We start from the raw sequence: 23,563 nt of genomic DNA on the forward strand, positions 1-23,563 counted from the left end.
AGAGAGGTCTCAGGTTCAAGTCGAGATTTTACTGAAGATGGCGATATAAGCAGACGAGGTGGTGAAGAAGCTGTTTGCCACACTTGCCTTCATCAAATAGGCCATTAGGTACAGGAGGTGGTCACAGCTATACAAGTCATCGGTGCAACTCAACTTGGATTACTGTGTACTGTGTTGGATGCCCAGCTATAGGAAGGATGGTTTTAAGCTGGAAAAGTGCAGGAATTATTTATCAAGATGTGGTTGGGTGTGGACGACTTCAACAATGAGAGGATGGATCAGCTGGGGCTGCTTCCCCTTTTCCTCAGAAGAGGGGAGTATAAAACACGAGGTATATGTTCTAGAAGAGAAAGGAAAGATTTATGAGGGGGCACGACAGATGGCGGTGGGTGTCTGGAGCAAGTTGCCAGAGGAAGGGACAGAGGGGGGTACAATGACAATGTATAAAATATAATGGCACAACTATTTGGATTGGAAAAGCTCAAGGTAATATGAGCAAATAGGACTAGATATCTTGGTACAGGGATAGGATAAGTGTTGAGGAATAATGGCCAAACGTGGGCCTGGTGTGGATGGAGCATGTTGCTTGACCCTGGGCAAGTTGGGCCAAAGGGCTGTGTGACTATTATCACTCCACGTGCTCAGAGACTCTGACCTTAAGTGACCATTCTGTGAGACTGACAGAAAGTCCTACCCTCTGCCCCATTTGGAAGTGTAACCCCAGTGCCTGTGCTGTTGCCCGGGCTGTGGGAGGCCGGACGGGAATGTTTCACGGGCTGTTTTCCGTCTGCAGGCATGGAGTGGGTGGACCCGGAAGATCCCACGGTGATCGCGGAGGCGGAGCTGCTGGGAGCCGCGGCGTCCATCGAGGCCGCCGCCAAGAAGCTGGAGCAGCTGAAACCGCGCGCCAAACCCAGGGTGAGTGGCAGGTCGCACGCGTGTGCGAGGGCCCAACGTTCACATGGCTCCCATTGCTCACACTCGCTGCTCCACCAACTCCCAGCAGCGCTCAATGTGGATCGGCAGCCTTGTCCCGACCTCGGGTTTAGTTTAGTTTAGAGATACAGCGTGGAAACAGGCTCTTTGATCATGCCCAGCTGCGACCCCCGCACACTAACACTATCCTACACACACTAGGGACAATTTACAATTATACCAAGCCAATTAACCTGCAAACCTGCACATCTTTGGAGTGTGGGAGGAATGCGGAGCACCCGGTGAAAAGCCACGCAGGTCACGGGGAGAACGTACAAACTCCGTACAGACGGCACCCGTAGTCAGGATCGAACCCGGGTCTCTGGCGCTGTGAGGCAGCAACTCTACCGCTGCGCCACCGTGCCGCCCTGTTGTCCACAATGACACCCAGCTACTGCTGTCAAACCATAGCTTGTAGCAGAGCTGGTGTCAGCTGAGTGAGTAGTCTCTGGAGCTGAATCAAATGTGGATGCTGCCTGCAAGATGCTGTGTGATATGTTTGATATATTAGGTTGTTACTAAAGTCAACTATATATCAAACATATTGCTATAGTGTCCTGCCCTATCTCCTGGGTACAAACAAATTGTCACAGTCTTAAAGAAAAGTATTTGCAATAGGATGGTCTTGATTCTTCAGTGGAAGAAAATCCAGAGTAATTGGGACCCGATTACCTGTGTAGGTTCCCAGGCAAAGCCGCTGGCACTGTACACTCAGGGTGAGGTGGGCAATGTCTCTTTAATGTTTAAAAGAGGCATGGTACACAACATGGAGGTGTTACGGGATTGGTATTCTGGAACACAGCAAGGCAGGGCATGGTGGAAGGCTGCATGGGGACAATGTACTACTGGACAAGTTGCTTTATATAAAATGCAACCTGATGTGCATGGGTACCTGCAGCAATGCAACCTGCTGTGCATTGGGATGCATCGCAGTTCGAGGCACAGTGCATGGGTGTCTTTTGCTAAAGGTACTGCTGCATTGCAGTCTGCCCAGCTGCATTGTGGCACGTGAGTGTTTGCTGCACTCCGATCAGCTGCTTCTAGTACCTGGATATGCTCTGTGCTCCTCTGCAATGGTGTCTGCAAGGCTGCAGCAAGCGATGTCGTGCTTGAGGCAAGTTACAGAAAGGATGCCCAGTTGGTTTGAGTTGCATGAAAGTTCACCACATTGCACCATTATTATGAGAGCCTGTGGCACTCTGCAGTGGTGCATGGAACCTATGATGCTGCATGCAGTAGTGCACATAGTCCATTACACTGCATGCAGTAGTGCACAGAGCTGTGTTGTCACATGCAGTGGCCCATGGAGTGAAGGCAATGATGCATAGTCTGACCGTGTATTGGGTGATGCATTAGTCTGGGAATTCTTGTTCATGGGAGTGAGTCCAGTGTGCAGCTGTCCATCGCAGCATTTGCTGCAGTGCATGGGAATCTTTCTGCATCAGATGCAGTGTATGGTCAGGGTGTGGACTGCGCTGCAGTGCAGCCACGTCAGTCACACCACACAAAGGTGTGTGGTTCTCCATCGCATTCCCTGCACGTGAGCCCGGTGTGCACAGGGGACGGTCACTCACAGCCGGCCTCTGCCCCTTATCGCATGGGAAGCGATCTCGTCACTTCCTGCGGTGTGCGGGAATCTGCAGCAATGTGTGCTGCGTGTGTGGGGTCCAGTGCAGCCTGCCTGGCACTGTCTGGGGATCTGCTGAGTTGTGCGTGGCAGTGCTGGGTGTGGCTGGGCTGCAGGGTGCAGTGCTGGGTGTGGCTGGGCTGCAAGGTGCAGTGCTGGGTGTGGCTGGGCTGCAAGGTGCAGTGCTGGGTGTGGCTGGGCTGCAAGGTGCAGTGCTGGGTGTGGCTGGGCTGCAAGGTGCAGTGCTGGGTGTGACTGGGCTGCAAGGTGCAGTGCTGGGTGTGGCTGGGCTGCAAGGTGCAGTGCTGGGTGTGACTGGGCTGCAAGGTGCAGTGCTGGGTGTGGGACGTATGGTTGCTGCCAGCTCCCGGTGATGGGTCTGTTCACTTTCCCTGCAGCAAGCGGACGAGACGCTGGACTTTGAGGAGCAGATCCTGGAAGCTGCCAAGTCGATTGCGGCTGCCACCAGCGCTCTGGTAAAGTCGGCGTCGGCGGCTCAGCGGGAGCTGGTCGCCCAGGGAAAGGTGAGTGTGAAGGTGCCTCGTCTCCACACCGTCCCTCCCCTCTTCGCCCCCCTCTCTGCCCGACATCTAACCAGTGTTTCCCTGTCTGTCTGCAGGTCGGAGCCATCCTTGCCAACGCGGTGGATGATGGCCAGTGGTCCCAAGGACTTATCTCTGCAGTAGGTGTCTCTCTCCGCAGTGTCTCCACCTAGTGTGCTGACTCCACCATTCTACCCGGGTAGATGTCTTGTCCCGCCTCACCACGACGTGCAGATACAGCACGGAAACAGGCCCTTCACCCACCAAGTCGATGCTGACCATCAACCACCCACGTATACACTTCCTACTCTAATCTAATCCAACTTTAAACATAGTCACACAGCATTGAAACAGGCCCTTCAGCTCAACTTGCCTACGCCGACCAACATGCCCCATCAACACGAGTCCCACTTGCCCACGTTCGGCCCACATGCCCCTAAGCCTGTCCTATCCATTTACCTATCTAAATATCACGTTTTGATAGTACCTGCCTCAAGTACCGCACCTGGCCACTCATTCCGTACACCCACCACCATCTGTGTGAAAAAATTGCCCCTCAGGTTCCTATTAAATCATTCCCCTCTCACCTTAAATGTATGTCCTTAGATTCTTGATTCCCCTACTCTAGGTACAAGACTCCTTGCATTCACACAATCTATTCCCCTCGTGATATTACATACCTCTATAAGATTACCCCTCCCCCTGCGCTCAAATTCATTCCATGTTGTTATAAATTTTCCCCAGATTCTACCACTCATCTACACACTAGGACCCAGGCGGTCACAGGGAGAGCACGCAAACTCCACACTGTCAGCACCCGAGGTCAGGTGGAACCTGGGTCTCTGGCGCTGTGAGGTAGTGGCTCTACCTGCTGCTCCACTGTGCTGCATTCTGTTTAGTAGTTTTCAAATCTGCCCAGCGTTTAATTGATAGAAGGTTAATACTAGTATTCTGTCTGTCTCACAGCCCCCGCTGGTCTCCACGGCCTCTGCTGCTGGATGGTCAGGAGCAAGCAAACTGCTGCTCACTGCTCCTGTCTCTGACAGACCCTGACTTGCAACACTGATGTGCCATTTCCATTCAAAGTAGCTTGAGATGTACATGACACAAGCACATTTAAGTGATAAAATATTGAACTGAACCAATATTGTAAATGTTGATGAATATTGATTCCCCTAACTTCAAGTAACCCTTGCATCCCCTCTCTCTCCATCTTTCCCCCATCCTAGCCACCCTCCTAGTTTCACTGTTTCCCCACAACCAACAATGGACCATTATGGACTCCTTGATCATCGTTGCTGGCTTTGATCTGTCTTGTTGCCGTCTTTCATTAATTTGTTCTATGTACCTTTTCATATAGAAACATAGAAAATAGGTGTAGGAGGAGGCCATTCGGCCCTTCATTGTGATCATGGCTGATTGTCCCCAATCAATAACCCGTGCCTGCCTTCTCCCCATATCCCTTGATTCCACTAGCCCTGACAGTTCTATCTAACTCTGTTAAATACATCCAGTGACTTGGCCTCCACTGCCCTCTGTGGCAGGCAATTCCACAAATATCTCTCGGTTCCCTCTGCCCTGACTCTCAGTCTGAAGTAGGGTGTTGACCAGGCACGTCCTACTCTCCAGATATGCTGCCTGACCCACTGAGTTACGTTGGTGTGAACCAGCATCTATCTGCATTGTTTCCACACACTGTGAAAAACAAACTGCTTACCTGTCTTTAATCTCTTCTGCAAAACACAAAGTGCTGGAGAATCTCAGCGAATCTGTGGAGGGAATGGAGAGACAATGTTTGGGTCGGCATTGGAGTGGGGGGAAGAAATCTGGAAAAGGAGGGATGGGGAGGGGGGGGGGGGGTGGACAAAGTCTGGCAAATGGTAGGTCAAGGCCAGAGGTCCCGTGCCAATTGGTCAGCGTGGTGCTGAGACCAGGAGCGGGAGGAGAGGCCTGTACACAGGTGTCGAACCTCGGCCCCATCCTGCCTTCCACAAAGCCCAGGCACGGAAGCAGCCCACACACTGACCACCTTACTGCAGTGACCCCGCAATGCACTGACCGCCTTACTGTAGTGACTGCACTGACCACGCACTGCAGTGACCCCCACTCTGACCCCGCACTGACCCCGCACTGCACTGACCGCACTGACCCCGCACTGCACTGACCGCATTGACCCCCGCACTGCACTGACCCCACATTGACCCCCACACTGACCCCACTGACCCCACATTGACCCCCACACTGACCCCGCATTGACCCCACACTGCATTGTCCGCCACACTGCAGTGACCGCACTAACCCCGCACTGTAGTGTGGCTGACAGCATGCAGAAACAGAATGAACTGCAGACGGTGGTTGATGCCAAAGATAGATAGAGGCTGAGGGTGATCTCGTGGATGAGTTTAAGATCATGGGGGAATTAGATAGGGTGAATGCGCAGAGATTGGGGAAGAGTGGTGGGAATGGGAAAGGAATGTGAGGAATGGGTTTGTTTTCATGCCCACAAACTGTGGACGTTCACCATGGTCAGCCCACCGTGTCCGCGCCGACCAGCAGTTCTATCCAAAACACTAGCACCAATTTACAGGGGGCAATTAAGCTACAAACCTGCACATCTTTGTAATGTGCGGGGGGGGGGGGGGGATATCGGATCACCCGGAGTAAACCTACATGGTCAGAGAAAGTCCAAACTCCATACAGACAGCACCCGGAGTCATGATCAAACCTGGGTCTCTGGCACTGTGAGGCCCACTTGTTGATGATTCTTCTGATCGATGGTCAACCAAGCATGAACTAAGCCAGCCCTTGACACCGAGAGTCGTTATTCCCCACCCTCACTCTCAAACCCTTGGTGGGCTCCGAAGATAGACACAAAATGCGGGAGTAACTCAACGGGACGGGCAGCATCTCTGGAGAGAAGGATTGTGTGACATTTTGGGTCTAGATCCTTCTTCAGACAGGTTGGTGGGCTCCGATCACGTCGGGTTAAATAGACACAGAGTTCTGTCCTCACCAGCGATCGAATGGGAGATGATAGCACCCTTCAGCGGAACAAGGAAAAGCACTTCACCAAATCATCTCAAACACTGGTGAGGAGTGGTCTACATGTGACCATCTCCGGTGGTCAGTGTGTAGTCTCCACAGTCATTGTGTGGTCAACCACCTGTTCCGTGTGTGGTCATCGAAGTGGGCAGTGTCTGACCATGTTAGTGGACAGTGTGTGGCCATCTCTGGTAGTCAGTGTGTGGTTATCTCTGCTGGTGGGCAGCCAGCCTCCCAGCCTGGCCATCAGCTCTGCCCTGCCTCCCATCGGGGCCTGACCGTATGGCCGCGATGGGCACCACTCATCGGCAGGGATGTTAACCTGTATCTGGGTCATCGGTCAATTGCACTGCACCAGGTTTAGAATGTTTACATTGAAGTTAAATTTAATTCTCTTTCCATCCCACCTCCTCTCTTTCACCCTTCTCATCCTCCTCCTTGCTCCTCACCCATCTCCTCCCTTTCCATGCCTCTACCCCTCCTCATCCCCCCGTCCCTCACTCCCCATTCTTCTTGCCTTCTCTGCCTTCTATCTCTCACCCCCTCTATCTCTCCCTTCTCTACTGACTCTCCCCCTTCTACCTCCCCTAAACTCCAACTCTACCTCCTCCCTGTCTACCTCACCCTCTCCCCCTCTCCCCTCCATTCTTCTTCCTTCATCCTCCTCTTGCTCCCTCCCTCTCTCCTTCTCTATCCTCCTTCCACCCCTCTCCTCCATGTCTGCCCCCTCTCTCCCCTGCCCTCTCTCCCCCTCTCTCTCACCCTCCCCCCCTCTCTCACCCCCTCATCTTCCCTCTCTCTTCTTCCCCCACCCCTCTCTCCCCCTGTCTCTCCCCCTCTCTCTCTTCCTTCTCTCTCTCCCTTCTCTCTCTCCCTCTCTCCCCCTCTCCCCCCTCTCTCTCCCTCTCCCCCTCTCCCCCACTCTCACCCCCCTCTCCCCCCCCTTCTCTCTCTCCCCATCTCCCTCCCCATCTCTCTCCCAATCTCTCTCCCCATCTCTCTCCCACCCTCTTTCGCGCCATCTCTCTTGTCCTCTCCCCCCCCCCCCCCCCCCCCCCCCCCCTCCATTCTCTCTCTCCCCCCAATTCTCCCCAGGCACGGTTGGTTGCAGCGGCGACGAGCAGCCTGTGTGAGGCAGCCAATGCATGTGTGCAGGGCCATGCGAGTGAGGAGAAGCTGATCTCGTCGGCCAAGCAGGTGGCAGCGTCCACAGCCCAGCTACTGGTGGCCTGCAAGGTGAAGGCGGACACCGACTCTGAGGCCATGCGGCGGCTACAGGTAGGCACGGTGACGGTGCTGCAAAAACGCCCGGCTCAGTCCACCCCCCCCCCCCCCCCCCCCCCCCCCCCTCCACCCACCTCACTGACGGTGCCTGGGGAAAGTGCAGGAAACATCTGCAGAGTGACCTCACCACCGCACTTCTTCAGACTTACCAAGACATTTACAAACCCCAGCGTCAGCCTGTCCAATGGAGTGGTGCATGTGTGTGACTTATTCTGTGTGTGTTTGCCTGTATGGCTGTGTCTGCAAGAGTGTGTGTGTACAAATGTGTGTGTGTGTACATACACGTGTGTGTGTGTATGTGTGTGTGTACATGTCTGTGTACACGCGTGTGTGTACACGTATGTGTGCGTGTGTGTGTACATGTGTGTGTGTGCGTGTACATGTGTGTGTGTGCGTGTACATTTGTGTGTGTGTGCATGTGTACTGACCATTGGGAACAGGACTACCATCACATTTACTAGCATGAGTCTTTCCAACATCTTGTTCTTTGTGATAGATAGATAGATAGATAGATGCTTGCAAAAGTTTTCATACCCCTTGAACTTTTCCACATTTTGTCACGTTACAACCACAAACGTAAATGTATTTTATTGGGATTTTATGTGATAGACCAACACAAAGTGGTGCACAATTGTGAAGTGGAAGGAAATACATGGTTTTCAAATTTTTTTACAAATAAAAAATTGAAAAGTGTGGCGTGTAGAAGTATTCAGCCCCCCTGAGTCAATACTTTGTAGAATCACCTTTCACTGCAATTACAGCTGCAAGTCTTTTGGGGTATGTCTCTACCAGCTTTGCACATCTAGAGACTGAAATCTTTGCCCATTCTTCTTTGCAAAATAGCTCAAACTCAGCCAGATTGGATGGAGAGCGTCTGTGAACAGCAATTTTCAAGTCTTGCCAGAGATTCTGAATTGGATTTAGGTCTGGACTTTGACTGGGCCATTCTAACACATGAATATGCTTTGATCTAAACCATTCCATTGTAGCTCTGGCTGTATGTTTAGGGTCATTGTCCTGCTGGAAGGTGAACCTCCGCCCCAGTCTCAAGTCTTTTGCAGACAGGTTTTCTTCCAAGATTGCCCTGTATTTGGCTCCATCCATCTTCCCATCAACTCTGACCAGCTTCCCTGTCCCTGCTGAAGAAAAGCATCCCCACAGCATGATGCTGCCACCACCATGTTTCACAGTGGGGATGGTGTGTTCAGGGTGATGTGCAGTGTTAGTTTTCCGCCACACATAGCGTTTTGTATTTAGGCCAAAAACTTCTGACCAGAGCACCTTCCTCCACATGTTTGCTGTGTCCCCCACATGGCTTGTGGCAAACTGCAAACGGGACTTCGTATGGCTTTTTTTCAATGGCTTTCTTCTTGCCACCCTTCCATAAAGGCCCGATTTGTGGAGTGCACGACTGTGGACAGATTCTCCCACCTGAGCTGTGGATCTCTGCAGCTCCTCCAGAGTTACCATGGCTGCTTCTCTGATCAATGCTCTCCTTGCCCGGCCTGTCAGTTTAGGTGGACGGCCATGGCTTGGTAGGTTTGCAGTTGTGCCATACTCTTTCCATTTTCGGATGATGGATTGAACAGTGCTCTGTGAGATGTTCAAAGCTTGGGATATTTTTTTATAACCTAATCCTGCTTTAAACTTCTCCACAACTTTATCCCTGACCTGTCTGGTGTGTTCCGTGGGCTTCATGATGCTGTTTGTTCACTAATGTTCTCTAACAAACCTCTGAGGCCTTCACAGAACAGCTGTATTTATACTGAGATTAGATTACACACAAGTGGACTCTATTTACTAATTCGGTGACTTCTGAAGGCAATTGGTTGCACTGGATTTTATTTAGGGGTATCAGAGTAAAGGGGGCTGAATACTTTTGCATGCCACACTTTTCAGTTTTTTATTTGTAAAAAAATTTGAAAACCATGTATCATTTTCCTTCCACTTCACAATTATGCGTCACTTTGTGTTGGTCTATCACATAAAATCCCAATAAAATACATTTACGTTTGTGGTTGTAACGTGACAAAATGTGGAAAAGTTCAAGGGGTATGAATACTTTTGCAAGCCACTGTAGATAGATAAGAATGCTGGAGAAACTCAGCAGCATCTCAGGAGTGAAGGAATAGGTGATGTTTCGGGTCGAGAACCATCTTCAGTCCCGAAACGTCACCTATTCCTTCGCTTCCTAGATGTTGCCTCACCCGCTGAGTTTCTCCAGCATTTTTATCGACCTTCGATTTTTCCATCATCGGCAGTTCTTTCTTAAACAAGTTCAAGTTCAAGTGAGTTTATTGTCATGTGTCCCTGATAGGACAATGAAATTCTTGCTTTGCTTCAGCACACAGAACATAGTAGGCATTTACTACATTGTTCTTTGTGGTGGTAATTATTAGAAGTTCCTCCATACAGTTGAAAACCCGCTCTGGGATATTTGCAGTATCCTCCACTGTGAAGACTGATGCAAACATGACAATTCCACCATTGATGTTTCCCAGTATTGATCCCCCAGTGTTTGTCTCCTGGGTCTCCCCGTTATATGTCTCCCTGAGTCCTTCATTGTTTGTTTTGATACTAGAATGTTAAAATTGTTCAGCACATGGTCCCTTACAGCCCACCTCATCCATGCTGACTATGATGCACTTCAATGCTAATCCCATCTGCCTGCTTAGCCCCTCTCCCTCTTCATCTCTTCTATCCGACTAATGTTCTAATTGCATCTGCCTCCACCACCTCCGCTGGCAACTTGTTCTGATATACCAACCACCCTCTGAAAAACCTCAGATCACCTTTACATTTCTCCAGACTCACCTTGAACCTGTGTTTCTTAGACTCCCCTCTTGAGGAACAAATTATCTATTCTATCTAAGCCCCACCCATGTCTATTATTATAAAACTCTGATCTTGGATGTTTACTTGTGCGTTTGCTTGCTTGAACATTTTCTTTGATTCACGTCTCCTCGAAAACCCAATGCGGTAACGGTGAAATTTTTACATATTCCGGTAGAGATTTACCTCATGATTTCCAAAATCCACTCATCTGAAAAATTGATTATTTATTTCCCGAGCTTTTTACTAAAATTGTTCACCAATCTGACATCTTTTTAAAATTTAACGTGCTGAAGCGAGCTGGATGACGTCACAATGCCTCTGCTCCTCGCGGCAAACTGCGCAGAATTTTCAACGCACAGGGGCACTGTTTTCCACGAGCTGCGAGTTATGTGGCCCAGCCGCCCCCCCCCCCCCCCCCAGGGCTCTGGATTGAAGCCGTTAAATACGTGCTCAAGTCGTGCTGCGGGCTCCGTTGTGCTCCTTCAAGTTCTACAATATTGCGGCGGTGGTCGTTATCGCAGCACGGGCGCGGACAAACACAGTGGAAAAATGGATAGGGCGGGGGATGGGGTAAAAGGAGCGAATGACTAATATTAATACAATATCAAGGGGGGTTAGTGTGTGGAAGGGGGGTTAGTGTGAGACGCCGCAGGCCGCCCCTCCCCCACAACCACGCGTTGAGGGGACGGGACCCAACGGGTCCTCCCCTTGGTCTAGTAATTGTATAAACGTCGACAGGGTCACCCCTCAGCCTCCCTGGTTCCACTGAGAATAAGCCCAGCCTATTCAATCTCTCCATATAACTACAGCCCTCCATTCCAAGCAGCATGTCGGTGAATCTCTCCTGCACTGCACCGCTACCATATCCTGCAGCATGGTGACCAGAACAGCACACAGTTCTCCCAGTGCAGCCCAACCACTACTTTGTACAGATACCACCATGCCATCCCAACTCAGCAGCAGACTCACTGCCTTACAGCAGTTGCAGCACCAGAGACCCGGGTTCGATCCCCACAACGGGTGTTATCTGTACGGAGTTTGTACGTTCTCCCCGTGACCACGTGGGTTTTCTTAGAGATCTTTGGTTTCCTCCCACACTCCAAAGACGTACAGGTTTGTAGGTTAATTGGCTTGGTATAAGTGTAAATTGTCCCTAGTGTGTGTAGGATAGTGTTAGTGTGCGAGGATCGCTTGTCGGCCCAGACTCGGTGGGCCGAAGGGCCTGTTTCCACACTCTATCTCTAAACCCTATGAAGACAAGCACACCTTCACCACCCTCTCCACCTGCGTTCCCACTTCCGCAAGCTACGGGGCTGCACCCCAAGATCCCTCTGTACATCACCATCCCCAGGGTTCCTGCCATTCACTCTCAGTTTGACTTTACTCACCAGACATAATCAGTATTAGGCCATGGGCTGAGGTGCCAAAAGGGCTCTAGATTGTATCTTTTGTGACCCATGTCTGGTATCTATTAAAATTTGGCACAGATTTAGATAAAACATCACTGATAAGGAATTCATAACTCGACTAATTAAACCATTAATTAAGCTAATTAGAAAATGTAACAGCGCCCTCTTGTGCTCAATAATATATAGCTGTCTATGGGAACATCGAATACGGGATTGCCGCAGAGGTCCCAGGTTTCACCGGCTTCTGAACCCGCCTAATTAATGGGTGAGGGCAGATCCTGTGAGATCCACCGTTTACTGAACCCCACTGATTGCCGGTGTGCAGAGTGGGGGTCACGGCCATAGTGGGACTGCGGGAAGGCTAAGGCATCTTCCACTGAAAGGAACCTAACCCTAACCCTAACTCGCCCCCTTCCAGAGCTGCCCACGGCTGGAGCTGGAGCCTCTTTGGGACCATACATGTGGCCTCTCAGCATTTCCACCTCGGCCAGCATGCCCTTCTTTATCATCAGCAGCATCCCACCCAACACCACGATTACACCCAATGTCAACATGGTGGGGAGCAGCACTATCCTGCACGCCACCCGGGCCGACTTCAGCACCCCCATAGCACCAGCTCCATCAGTCCGCCCGCCTGCTGCAACACCGGACAGCCCTCTCTTCCCCCCTGCTGCTCAGCTCAGACCCGGGCCGCCTTCAGCGTAGTGCTGGTTCTGTCACAGAAGTCCTCAGAAAAAAAAAAATACGCCAGCGGGCTGGATGTTTTCGGGTTACGGGCAGGATCTGGCTCGTGGGCCGAAGGTTGCCGACCCCTGCCCTAACCCTAACCCTCTTCCACTGAGAGGAAAATGCCTAACCCTTACCCCGACCCTAACCCTGACACTGACACTAAACCTGTCCTAACCCTAGCTCTACATTTTGTCTACATTTTTATATTGCATTTTTATTTCACAGTTCACAACATCATAACTTTAAAAAGATAAATACATTACCTTTCTTCCTTGGAAACGTTGCTATTGTTGTGATGTAATGAGGAGGCAGCCATGATCCCAGTGTGCTCGCTGCCTAGCTAGCATGAAACAAAGCGCGTGATTGGCATCCGACTAAATGTCAAACGTGCTTTGATTGGACAATTACTACGGATAATTGGTTGTTTTTACTCATATTTTAAAATTATGTTCAGGTTTTGTTCTTAACGAGTTTCAGGGACGATTTCTATAATATTTTTACACAATATGATATAACTAAAGGTGGATACGTGATTTGGGTCACAAAATGAAACGAAAAAGCACCTCGGCCCATGGTCTATATCTCTCCTTAAATGTTTAGTCTCTGTTTTTTGTAAAATGCTTGGTCCTCTGGTCGACCCCTGCCCTACCACTCAGTATGATTCTGTCTCTGATTTAATATTTCATTGCCCCCCTATTAGTTTAGTTTAGAGATACAGCGCGGAAACAGGCCCTTCGGCCCACCGAGCCTGCGCCGACCTGCAGTCCCTGCACATTAACACTATCCTACACACACTTGGGACAATTTTATACTCTACACTTTACACTCAGCCAATTAACCTACAAACCTGTACGTCTTTGGAATGTGGGAGGAAACTGATGATCTCGGGGGAAACCCACGCGGTCACGGGGAGAACGTACAAACTCCGTACAGACAGCAACCGTAGTCAGGATCGAACCCGGGTCTCTGGCGCTGCAAGCGCTGTAAGGTAGCAACTCTACCACTGCGCCACCATGGCCGCCTTTGTGAAGCACGGATGGTTCACCATGATCCTGTGCTCCATGTGTGTAAAAGGGATAGGTTTCCCCGAGCCCTCTTGTGACCTCTTGTTTATGCATGTGCTACTGCTCCACCATCGCCTGACCACGACCCCATGTATTCCATTCACCCCAGACTACCCGACCTTCACCCTCTCTCACTGCCCCTCTTTAGTTGGATACAGGCCCTCACAGTGGGTTGGGAATGTTACCAAAGGTTGCCGATTATTCCCATGGGAATCCCACACCACTGCACCTTTCATTCACTCTTCCTCAGTTCAGTTGTGTTCATTGTCACGTATAAAGTGTAAAGCTTTTTGTTGCGTGCTATCCAGTCAGCAGAAAGACAACCTATTATTACACTTGAGCCATTTACAGTGTATAGATACATGATAAGGGAATAAAGTTTAGTGCAAAATAAAGTCAGCAAAGTCCGATCAAGGATAGTCCAAGGGTCACCAATGAGGAAGATAGTAGTTCAGCACTGCTCTCTGGTTGTGGTTGGGCGGAAGGTGAGGACAAGGAGGACTCCGCCTTTGTTACGAGTGGGGGATGGGGAGTGAGAGCAGAGCAGAATCTGGAGGTGTGCGGTTTCACACTTCTATACCTTTTGCCTGATGGGAGACGGGAGACACTGAAGTGGTCCAGCGTACTTTCACTCTCCTCCTGATGTATGCCTTGATGTCACCTTTCCCTCAGCCATCAATGAGCCATTATACATTTCCTTGACCATCATCTGCTTTGATCTGTCATTTTCACACCTTACATTATTTTTGCACGCATCCATATCTCCAGTTTCCCTCTCCCCCCACTCTCAGTCTGAAGAAGGGTTTCGACCTGAAAAGTCACCCATTCCTTCTCTCCAGAGATGCTGTCAGTCCCGCTGAGTTACTCCAGCATTTTCTGCCCATCTCCAGTGTGGAGTGGTCTGCTACCATTGATAACGGGCAACAATGTGCGGCCGGACTGGGGTCAGGCATTAGGGATGGATCGGTCAGTTGGTTTAGGGTGGATGATGCTCCAACCCATCGCACTAACATGGTCGATTTGTTTCCAGACGGCAGGAAATGCAGTGAAGAGGGCTTCAGACAACCTGGTCCGAGCAGCTCAAAAGGCAGCGTTTGACAAACCCGACGAGGAGAACGTTGTCGTCCAAACGCGGTTCGTGGGAGGCATTGCTCAGGTGTGTATCAGGACTTGTGACTCTCGTGTTGTAGCACAAAGCAATGGTGGAGGGTCTGGCTTTGTACCGACTCACTCGCTAATCATCGACGTGCCTCTGGCCCATTTCCAACATATTCTGTGTTTAGTTTATTCTCTCCTTTCTCTCCTCATAACTGAAGAACTTCATCCCAGGCAAGATTCTGACGAATCTCCTCTGCATCTTCCCCAGCAAAATCACATCCTTTCTCTAGCACGTTTGTTTAAAGAGGTGATTGATGAGTGTAGGCAGTGGATGGTGTCTGCATCAGGCATTTGATTATTGTCTCTCGTGGGAGACTAATCCAGAAGATTACGATAATGACTTGGTCGTATGGATTCTGAACTGGCTTGTTGATGTAGGGTTGTGGTGGAAGGACAATATTCGGGCTGGAGGTCTGTCACCAGTAGGGTCCGTCGGGACCACTGCTGTTTGTGATATATTCAATGATGGACATAAATGTTGGCAATAATAAGTTAATAAGTTTGCATATGACACCAATTTTGCTAGGGTCACGGGCCGTGAGGAAGACTGTCAAAGTCTACAGTAGGGTATAGATCAGGTACAGAAATGGATGGAGAAATGGTAGATGGAGTTTAATCCGAGCATTAAGTCATTTGAGTAGAGAGTCAGGAAGTCATGATGCATCTTTGTGGGACTTTGGTTCGGTTGTAATTCGAGTAATCTGCAGAAATTGCAGTTCTAGTCGACCCATTACAGGATGTGGAGGCTTATGAAAGGAGGTTTACCAGAATGATGGTTAGTGGGTATTAGCTACAGGGAGAGGTTGGACAGATTTGGGTTGTTTTTTCTGGAACAAGACTAGTGGTGGGGAGACCTGATGTAAATATATAACATTATGAGACAGTCAGAATATTTTTCCCAAGATGGAAAAATTCAAATACTAGACGGCATAGCTTTAAGATGAGGGGGGCAAAGTTTAAAGGGGATAAATGGGGCAGGTTTTTTACACAGAGAGCTCTGAGTGCCTGGAATTTGCTGCCGGTGCTAGTGGCTGAGGCAGATATCTTTGCATTGACATATGGATATGCAGGAATGAAGGGATATGGGTTATGTGCTGCGTGATGGTCTTGGCATCGTGTTTAGCACAGACATTGTGGGCCGAAGGGCCTGTTCCTGTACTATACTGCTCTATGTTCTAATTAAGATAAGCCAACGTGGATTTGTTGTGGCCAAACCTTGTCTGATCAACTTGAGGGAATTGTTTTGCAGACATTACAAATGGAGTCAGGCAGGGCAATGCCAACACTGTGGTGCACGTAGACAGAAGGTGCCACACTGCGGGCACATCAGCACGTGGCATTGAGGGGGCATTGAGACAAAGCTGGCTCGGTATCGGCGAGCTGCTGAGACCACGGTGCCACTGGTAAACGCTGGTGGGGAGGTGGGATGTGGCCCTGAGACAGGGTCCACCTCTGTCAATGATTCACAGCTGATCCAGACACGAGTTATGCACGGATTGTGAATGTGAGGGCAGAGGTTGCTGGGCATGCCGACAGCATTAGGCAGCATTAGCCAGCATTGTGCAGCTATTTGCACCTGTTTGCCAAGTTATTTACCAGAAGATGATGAGTGGCTGGAACGCGCAGCCGGGGGATGGTGGTGGAAGCACATACTTTAGTGGCATTTAAAGGACTTTTAGATAGGAGTATGTATATGTAGGGAATGGCGGTATTTGAGTTATGTGCAGGTAGATCAGTGATGGTCTTGGCCTCCTGTTCGGCACAGACACTGTGGACCAGCGGCTCTGTTCTTGTGCTGTACATTGGTCTATATTGTGGTGACTGGAGGTCTTTAATAGAACTGCATCATAACCTCTCTGCTCCTGTATTCGACGCCCTAATGAAGGCCAGTCACCGACCTGCATGGCCACTTTCAAGAATCTTTCTGTTGTCTCCAAGGTCCTTCTGTTCCTCAGTATTCCCTGGGTTTTATCGTTCATAGTGTATACACTACCCTCAACAATTATATCACCTCACGTTTATCTGCGTTAAAGTGTAACGCAGCGGTAGAGTTGCTGCCTCACAGCGCCAGAGACCTGAGTTCATTCCTGACTGCGAATGCTGTCTGTACGGAGTTTGCACGTTCTCCTTGTTACCGCGTGGGTTATCTCCCGGTGCTCTGGTTTCCTCCCACATTCCAAAGACGTGTAGGTTTGTAGGTTAATTGGCTTCTGTAAATTGCCCCTATTGTGGGGGATAGAACACACTATGTGTGATCATTGGTCAGTGTGGAATCAGTGGGCCGAAGGGCCTGTGTCTCTAAACTAAACTAAACTAAACTCCAGCTGCCACGTCTGAGCCCAGGTCACCAACATCACCCTGATGCCTCTCCACGTGGCTACAGCTGTGCCTGACTTTGACCTATTACCTGTGAACTTACTGATCCTGCCTCCTACATCCATGTCCATGTCATCCACATATATTACAAGGAGCAAAGCCGCCAGCACGTTCCCTGGGCATACCACTCCTCTGAGGCATCCAATCACACAAGCAGCCCTCAGCCATCGCCCTCTAGCTCCTATTCACAAGCCCATTTTGGATCCAAATTGCCCTGATCCCATGGACCCAATGTTTTTGGACCAGATCCCATATCTGACAGTCTGACTGAAGTCCATGTAAACCACATCTACTGCCCTGCCCTGCCCAGAGCTATACAGAAAACTCATTTGGATCAGAGACACAGGACCTGGTCTTGACAAAGCCACGCTGCCCATCTCTGCTTCCATCCTGCTTATAGTGTCCATTAATGCTCTCCCTCACCTCCCCACGATTGGTGTAAAATCATCAGGCTTCTCCCCACCACCCTTTTTGAAAGGATGAACCAGACTTGCCATCCCCCACATGTCTGGTACCTCACTAATGGGCAGTACAGGTTTAGAAACCTCAAGCGGGGACCCCTCAGTCTCCCCCTTGCCTCCAACCATGCCCTGTTGTTGTTACGGACATTTTGTTTCCAGTGGAGGTCAGTTATTAAGACATACAGTGATACAGTGTGGAAACAGGCCCTTCAGCCCAACTTGCCCATGCGGACCAACATGTCCCATCTACACCAGTCCCACATGCCTGAGTTTGGCCCATATCCGTCTAAACCTGTCCTACCCATGCACCTGTCTAAAGGTTCAAACATTGCGATAGTTCCTGCCTCAACTACCTCCTCCAGAAACTCATTCCACACACTTTGTTGAAAAAAGTTACCCTTCAGGTTCCTATTTAATCTTTTCGCCCTCACCTGAAACCCATGTCATCTGGTTCTTGATTCTACTCTGGGGAAAATACACTGAACATTTTCCAGATCTATTCCTCTCATGATCTTATACACCTCTATCAGATCACATCTCACCCTCCTGCGCTCCAAGGAATAAAGTCCTAGCCTATTCAACATCTCCCCTTCGATTAAACATTGAACTAGATGACCAACAGTATTGCGCTCAGCACTGAACACTGCATGCCATTAGTCACAGGCCTGCAGTCCAAAAAACAAACCCACCATCACCCTCTGCTTCCTTCCATTAAGCCAATTTTCTATCCATTCAGCTATTTCTCCTTGGATCCCATGGGAGATAACTGCCCAGAGCAGTCTACCATGCAGAACCTTGTTGGATGCTTTGCTAAAGTCCTGCCCTCTACAATCTCACCCCTCATCAACCTTTTGGTCACTTCTTCAAAATAAACTCAGATTTGTGAGACACGACTTCCCACTTACCAAACCATGTTGACTATGCCTAATCAGCCCTTGTCCATCTAAATGCATGTATATCCTACCCCTCAGAAGACTGAGATGCAAGTGATGCTTTTACCTTGTGTGCAGATCATTGCAGCCCAGGAGGAGATGCTGAGGAAGGAGAAGGAGCTGGAGGAAGCTCGGAAGAAGCTGGCCCAGATCCGCCAACAACAGTACAAGTTCCTGCCGTCAGAGTTACGGGAGGAGGAGAGCTAGATGTCTGGACCATCGACCGACCAGTCCGGTTTCACAAAGATCTCCAGCTGCTCAGAATTTGAGCCAGTTGGGAATCTGATAGCATTGTACACTGAGAAGGTGGAACATTGCATTAGCTAGGAATTATCCAATTATAGATCGTAGTCGAGAATTATGTTAGTTTAGTATTGGCTTCCTGTACTCCCAAGGCTTGCATGCACTAAATACAAATCAGGGAAGTCTACAGAGCAAGATGACTATGGCCAGGCCCCATGGGCGGCAGTAGGCGAGTTGTCTACACAGAAGATGTTCAGGAACGGTCTGAGTCTGGCCTGCTCGGTTAACGTGCGAGGGCAGATTCCCCAGGCATTGATAGAGAGAGAACGTTGGCAGGGGAGCTTTCAAAAGTCATGCAGGATCACTCAATGCTTTTTCACTACTGAATACCTGTAGATCCTGACAGTGCTGCTTAGAAGCTAATCTGCTTCCCCTCGTAACCCAGGCAACCCGCCAACCCTGCAGTTCCATCCTGTGGTATAAATTTATTCGGACGTTCAACGCAAGGAGTTTCTGCTCCTGTGCTCCCTGTTTTCAGGAATCTGACTTTGGAAACCAGCTAAACATAGACTGGGAAGAGAAAATCCACCTTGTGTCCTCCGACCAGCCCTCAGTAGCATTGATAGGGTCTTTAACACAAGAGGCACAAAAGATAATCCGTTGTGAAGGGGACAAGGAATGTTTTGAAGGTGTTCATTGCATTTCAATTCCTAATTCCTGCTCTGTTTTAAGATGGTGGGTGCACCAGTCATTTTCATTGCCTGCTGTGTTTCCTACATAGTCAGAGGGTTGCTCCTGGTGTGTTTGTGTGTGCTTTGTCTTTCTGTTGCCTGCACTACTCTGCCATTGCTGGTAGGGTCTATACCACTGATGTCACCCACTGACATCCCCCAGCTGAACCTCTGCATGATGAGTCCATATAAGTAGCGTTCACAAAGTGTTAATGCAAGCCAAGCCACACAGCACTGCCCCTGCGTCACCTTGTATGGTCTTCCATGCCGACTGCACCTCCCGTCTGTGAGAGATCACTCTTTTTTATCTTTGGAAATTGCATTCGGCAGACCCGCAGCAAGATGCATCGTAGCCCATCAACGCCGCAATCTTGCATCTCCCCAGCCCGGACCTGTCATCTAAAAGGTGTTGTTCATCTGGAAAGTTAACCCACCCTCTTGTTTTGTCGGGCAGCTGAGGAGCGTGAATTTACAAGAAGAACTTTCATGTACCAAGATGATTCAAGTTATCTAACCACGGTCTTTGGTGGGAATAGTTTTCCAGCTGCCTTGTGTGGAACAAAACACCTCGCAGGTGCAGGAGAGATCCAATGTGTCCGCAGGTTCCTGGCTTGCCACACTTCATATGATCCAAACTTTCAGTGAAGCATTGCGTATATTACTCTGCCATGACAGAATGTATTACTGTATGTAACATAAAGTGCTAATTTATCGGCCACAAAAACTATTTTTTGTATTCACGGAAATAAAAGGTTTCAAAGGAAATGACATGTCTTGAGGGGATTTCTGCAACTTTGGATCTAAAACCGTTGCTGGATTTTGCCCTCCAGCAGCACCCGGCCATCCACACATCCTTGCTAGAGTCCACAGCCTGCATTGGCCCAGCACAGCGACCGACACTGGGCTCAGACTGCAGTCCTTGTGCGTGAATCTCTGCAATCTCGGCCATCTTGCCTCCCAATGCTTTCCAACTCCCCCTCATAGATCCTCGTGTTGCTCCAGCACTGGTTGTGATGCTTCATTGTCACATAGAGTGATACAGCGTGGAAACAGGCCATTCAGCCCATCTTACCCAACATGTCCCACCTGCCTGTGTTTGGCCCATATCTGATCCATATACCTGTCCAAATGTTTCTTAAATGTTGGGATAGTCCCAGCCTCTACTACCTCTGCTGGCAGTTTGTTCCATACATCCACCAAAAATGTATGGAACAAACTGTGTGAAAAAGTTACTCCTATTAAATCTTTTTCCTTTCACCTTAAACCTAGGTACTGTGAGATGCATTGTTTTACATACATCCCTGTAACATCACCTCTGCCTCCAGCACAATGCTGATTGGAATCTTTCCACAACCAGTTTCTGTACCTTCAGCTGCTGAAACTGGCACCATCTGTGTGACCTTCTCAAACCTGCTCATCCCGCTGAGCTATGCATCACCCGTTTGATAAAACTTTCAGATACTTTGGTGCATTGGAGGTGATTGTGATTTCAGCTCTGACACACACCTTCCAGTTCGATCGATCCTGACTTCAGCTGCTGTCCTGGTAGACTGGCTTTGCCCAAGCATCTGAGGTAGGCCTGTGGTTTGTTTTTCTCTAGTCTAATTCATTCCACCAGGCTGTATATGAAACAATGGGAGGCATAGAAAGGGGGAGGGGGGGTGAAAATGTCAGATAAGAGGGTTTAAAGTGAGAGGGTGAAAGTTGAAAGGAATTATGCAGGGCAAGTTTATTTACATAGCGTGGTGTGTGCCTGAAACACACTGCCAGCGGTGGTGGTGGAGGCAGATACGATAGTGGCACTTCAGATGCTTTTGGTTAGGCACATTGAAATGCAGGGAGTGGAGGGACATGGATCATGCTGGGCACACACGTTGTGGGCTGAAAGGTCTGTTCCTGTGTTGCTCTGTTCCATCGCATACTCTCATTTAAAGGTGCAACTCTTCACGAAACACCAGCCAGAATCAGCCTTTCTGTTTCAGCTTCACTCATACCCTCACCCCCACCTTTTGTTCAATATATCTTTGCTTCTTAGCTGGCACTTAATGCTAAGTGCATTTTCTTTAAATGAGGTGCAGTGTCCAGTTTCTGAACGGTTTGCGGTGGTGCAATGGTAGAGTTGCTGCCTCACAGCGCAGGAGACCCGGGTTCAATATTAACTCCAGGTCCTGTCTGCACGGAGATTGTACGTTCACCCCGTGACCATGTGGGTTTTCTCCAAGTGCTCTGGCTTCCTTCTACATTCCAAAGACGTGCCAGTTTGTAGGATAATGGCCTCAGTAAAAATTGGAAATTCCCCAGTGTGTGTAGGATGGTGCTAGTGTACGGGGATTGCTGGTTGGCATGGACCCATTGAACCAAAGGGCCTGTTTCTCTAAAATCTAAATCTAAACATTGAATGTTAGCAAATTATTTAAAATATTTATTTCAAAATGTAGGGAAATTGGTAAATATTTATGAAATTATGATATATGAAATTCTCTTTTGGCAGCTCCCCACTATAATCCTAGATTTTATTGTTTGTGGAATATATCCACATTTCAGGGTCTAAGGCCTGGTGATATCTCCCCCCCCCCCCCCCCCCCCCCCCCCCACCATTTTCAATAACAGGTAAATAGGGCGGTAAAGAAAGCTTTGGCATGCAAGCTTTCATCGGTCAGAGTGAAAGTTGGGATATTGGTGAGGCCTCATTTGGAGAATTGTGTTCAGTTTTGTTCACCCTGCGGTAGGAAAGATGTCATTAAGTTGGAAAGGGTGCAGAAAATATTTACGAGGATGTTGCCAGGACTCGATGGTCTGAGCTGTAGGGAGAGGTTGGGCAGGCAAGGAGCGCAGAAGCCTGAGAGATGATCGTCTAGAGGTGAATAGATGCACAAAGCCTTTAGACTTTAGAGGTGCAGCTCAGAAACACACAGCAGCTCACCGAGTCCGTGCCGACCAGCATTCATCCCGTATATCAAAACTATCCCACACAATAGGAATAATTTACAATTTTTACCTACAAACCTGGACGTCTTTAAAATGTGGGAGGAAACTGGAGCACCGGGAGAAAACCCATAGGATCAGCCATAGGAAGAACGTTCAAAGTCCATACAAACAGCACTCATGGTCAAGATGGAACCCGGGTCTCTGGCGCTGTGAGGCAGCAACTCTACCGCTGTATAGTGTGCCACCCAGCTTTTAACCAGAGGAGGGAAATCAACAACCCAAGGACATAGGTTTGAAGTGAGGAGAAAGATTTCATGGGAACTTGAAGAACAACATATATGGAAGGAGCTGCCAGAAGAGAAATTTGAGGCGGGTACAATAACAACATTGGAAAGACTTGTATGTGGATTGAGAAGATTTAGAGGGATATGGGCTACACAACACTTTTTCTTTACCACTTTCAGAGAATGGTATCCCTCTGTACTATAACACTTTCCAGAGCCCTACATTCACAGATATGGACAAATAGGAACAGCTTTCACAGGGCATCTTGGTCTGCATGGACAAGTTGGGCCAGTGGGTCTGTTTTCCTCCTTTTTGCTGGATTCTACAGACACAAAATGAGGATATCCTCAACGTAGAAGAAGGGTCCCAACACGAAAGGTCTCCTCTCCGTGTCCTCCACAGAGGCCATTACTCCAGCACTTAGTGTTTTACTCAAACTGCAGCAGGATCCAGGTGTCCACGTGCTTGTTTCACAAACACTTAGCATGGTCTGTGCAACACGTCATCAGGAACACTAACACAATGGCATCATACATTGGCTGGAGAATTTAATTCCAAGGTAGAGAGGTTATACTTAGATCGGGCATCTGGGGAATATCATGGACGTTATTGGTCTTGTTATTTGTGGATAGATTGGAAGCAATCCAGAGTAGATTTACCAGACTAATGCGTGGGGCGGATGGCTTCTCAATTGAGCAACAGTTGGATTTGTATCTCCTAAAGACTGAGAGGGACTTTTAGTTTAGTTTAGAGATACAGCGCGGAAACAGGCCCTTTGGCCCACTGGGTCCGCGCCAACCAGCGATCCGGCATTTTCATTTACCAAACCAATTAACCTACAAACCTGCACGTCTTTGGAGTGTGGGAGGAAACTGAAGATCTCGGGGGAAAACCCACGCAGGTTATGGGGAGAACGTACAAACTCCATACAGACAGCACCCG

The 23,563-nt window shown here is 49.2% G+C and overlaps 1 protein-coding gene across 1 annotated transcript in view; it reads left to right on the forward strand.

The window, feature by feature from the left end:
• Positions 1-20,173, forward strand: part of tln2b (talin 2b) — a 321,397-nt gene extending 301,224 nt beyond the window's left edge. The window contains 6 exon segments of the mRNA XM_055662804.1: positions 794-918; positions 3,001-3,126; positions 3,222-3,284; positions 7,282-7,464; positions 14,538-14,663; positions 18,513-20,173. Coding sequence (XP_055518779.1) covers positions 794-918; positions 3,001-3,126; positions 3,222-3,284; positions 7,282-7,464; positions 14,538-14,663; positions 18,513-18,641 — 752 coding nt within the window. The 3' untranslated portion in view covers positions 18,642-20,173.
• Positions 20,174-23,563: the final 3,390 nt, after the last annotated feature.

This window comes from Leucoraja erinacea, chromosome 36 (assembly GCF_028641065.1).
Source record: "Leucoraja erinacea ecotype New England chromosome 36, Leri_hhj_1, whole genome shotgun sequence".
NCBI lineage: Eukaryota > Metazoa > Chordata > Chondrichthyes > Rajiformes > Rajidae > Leucoraja > Leucoraja erinaceus.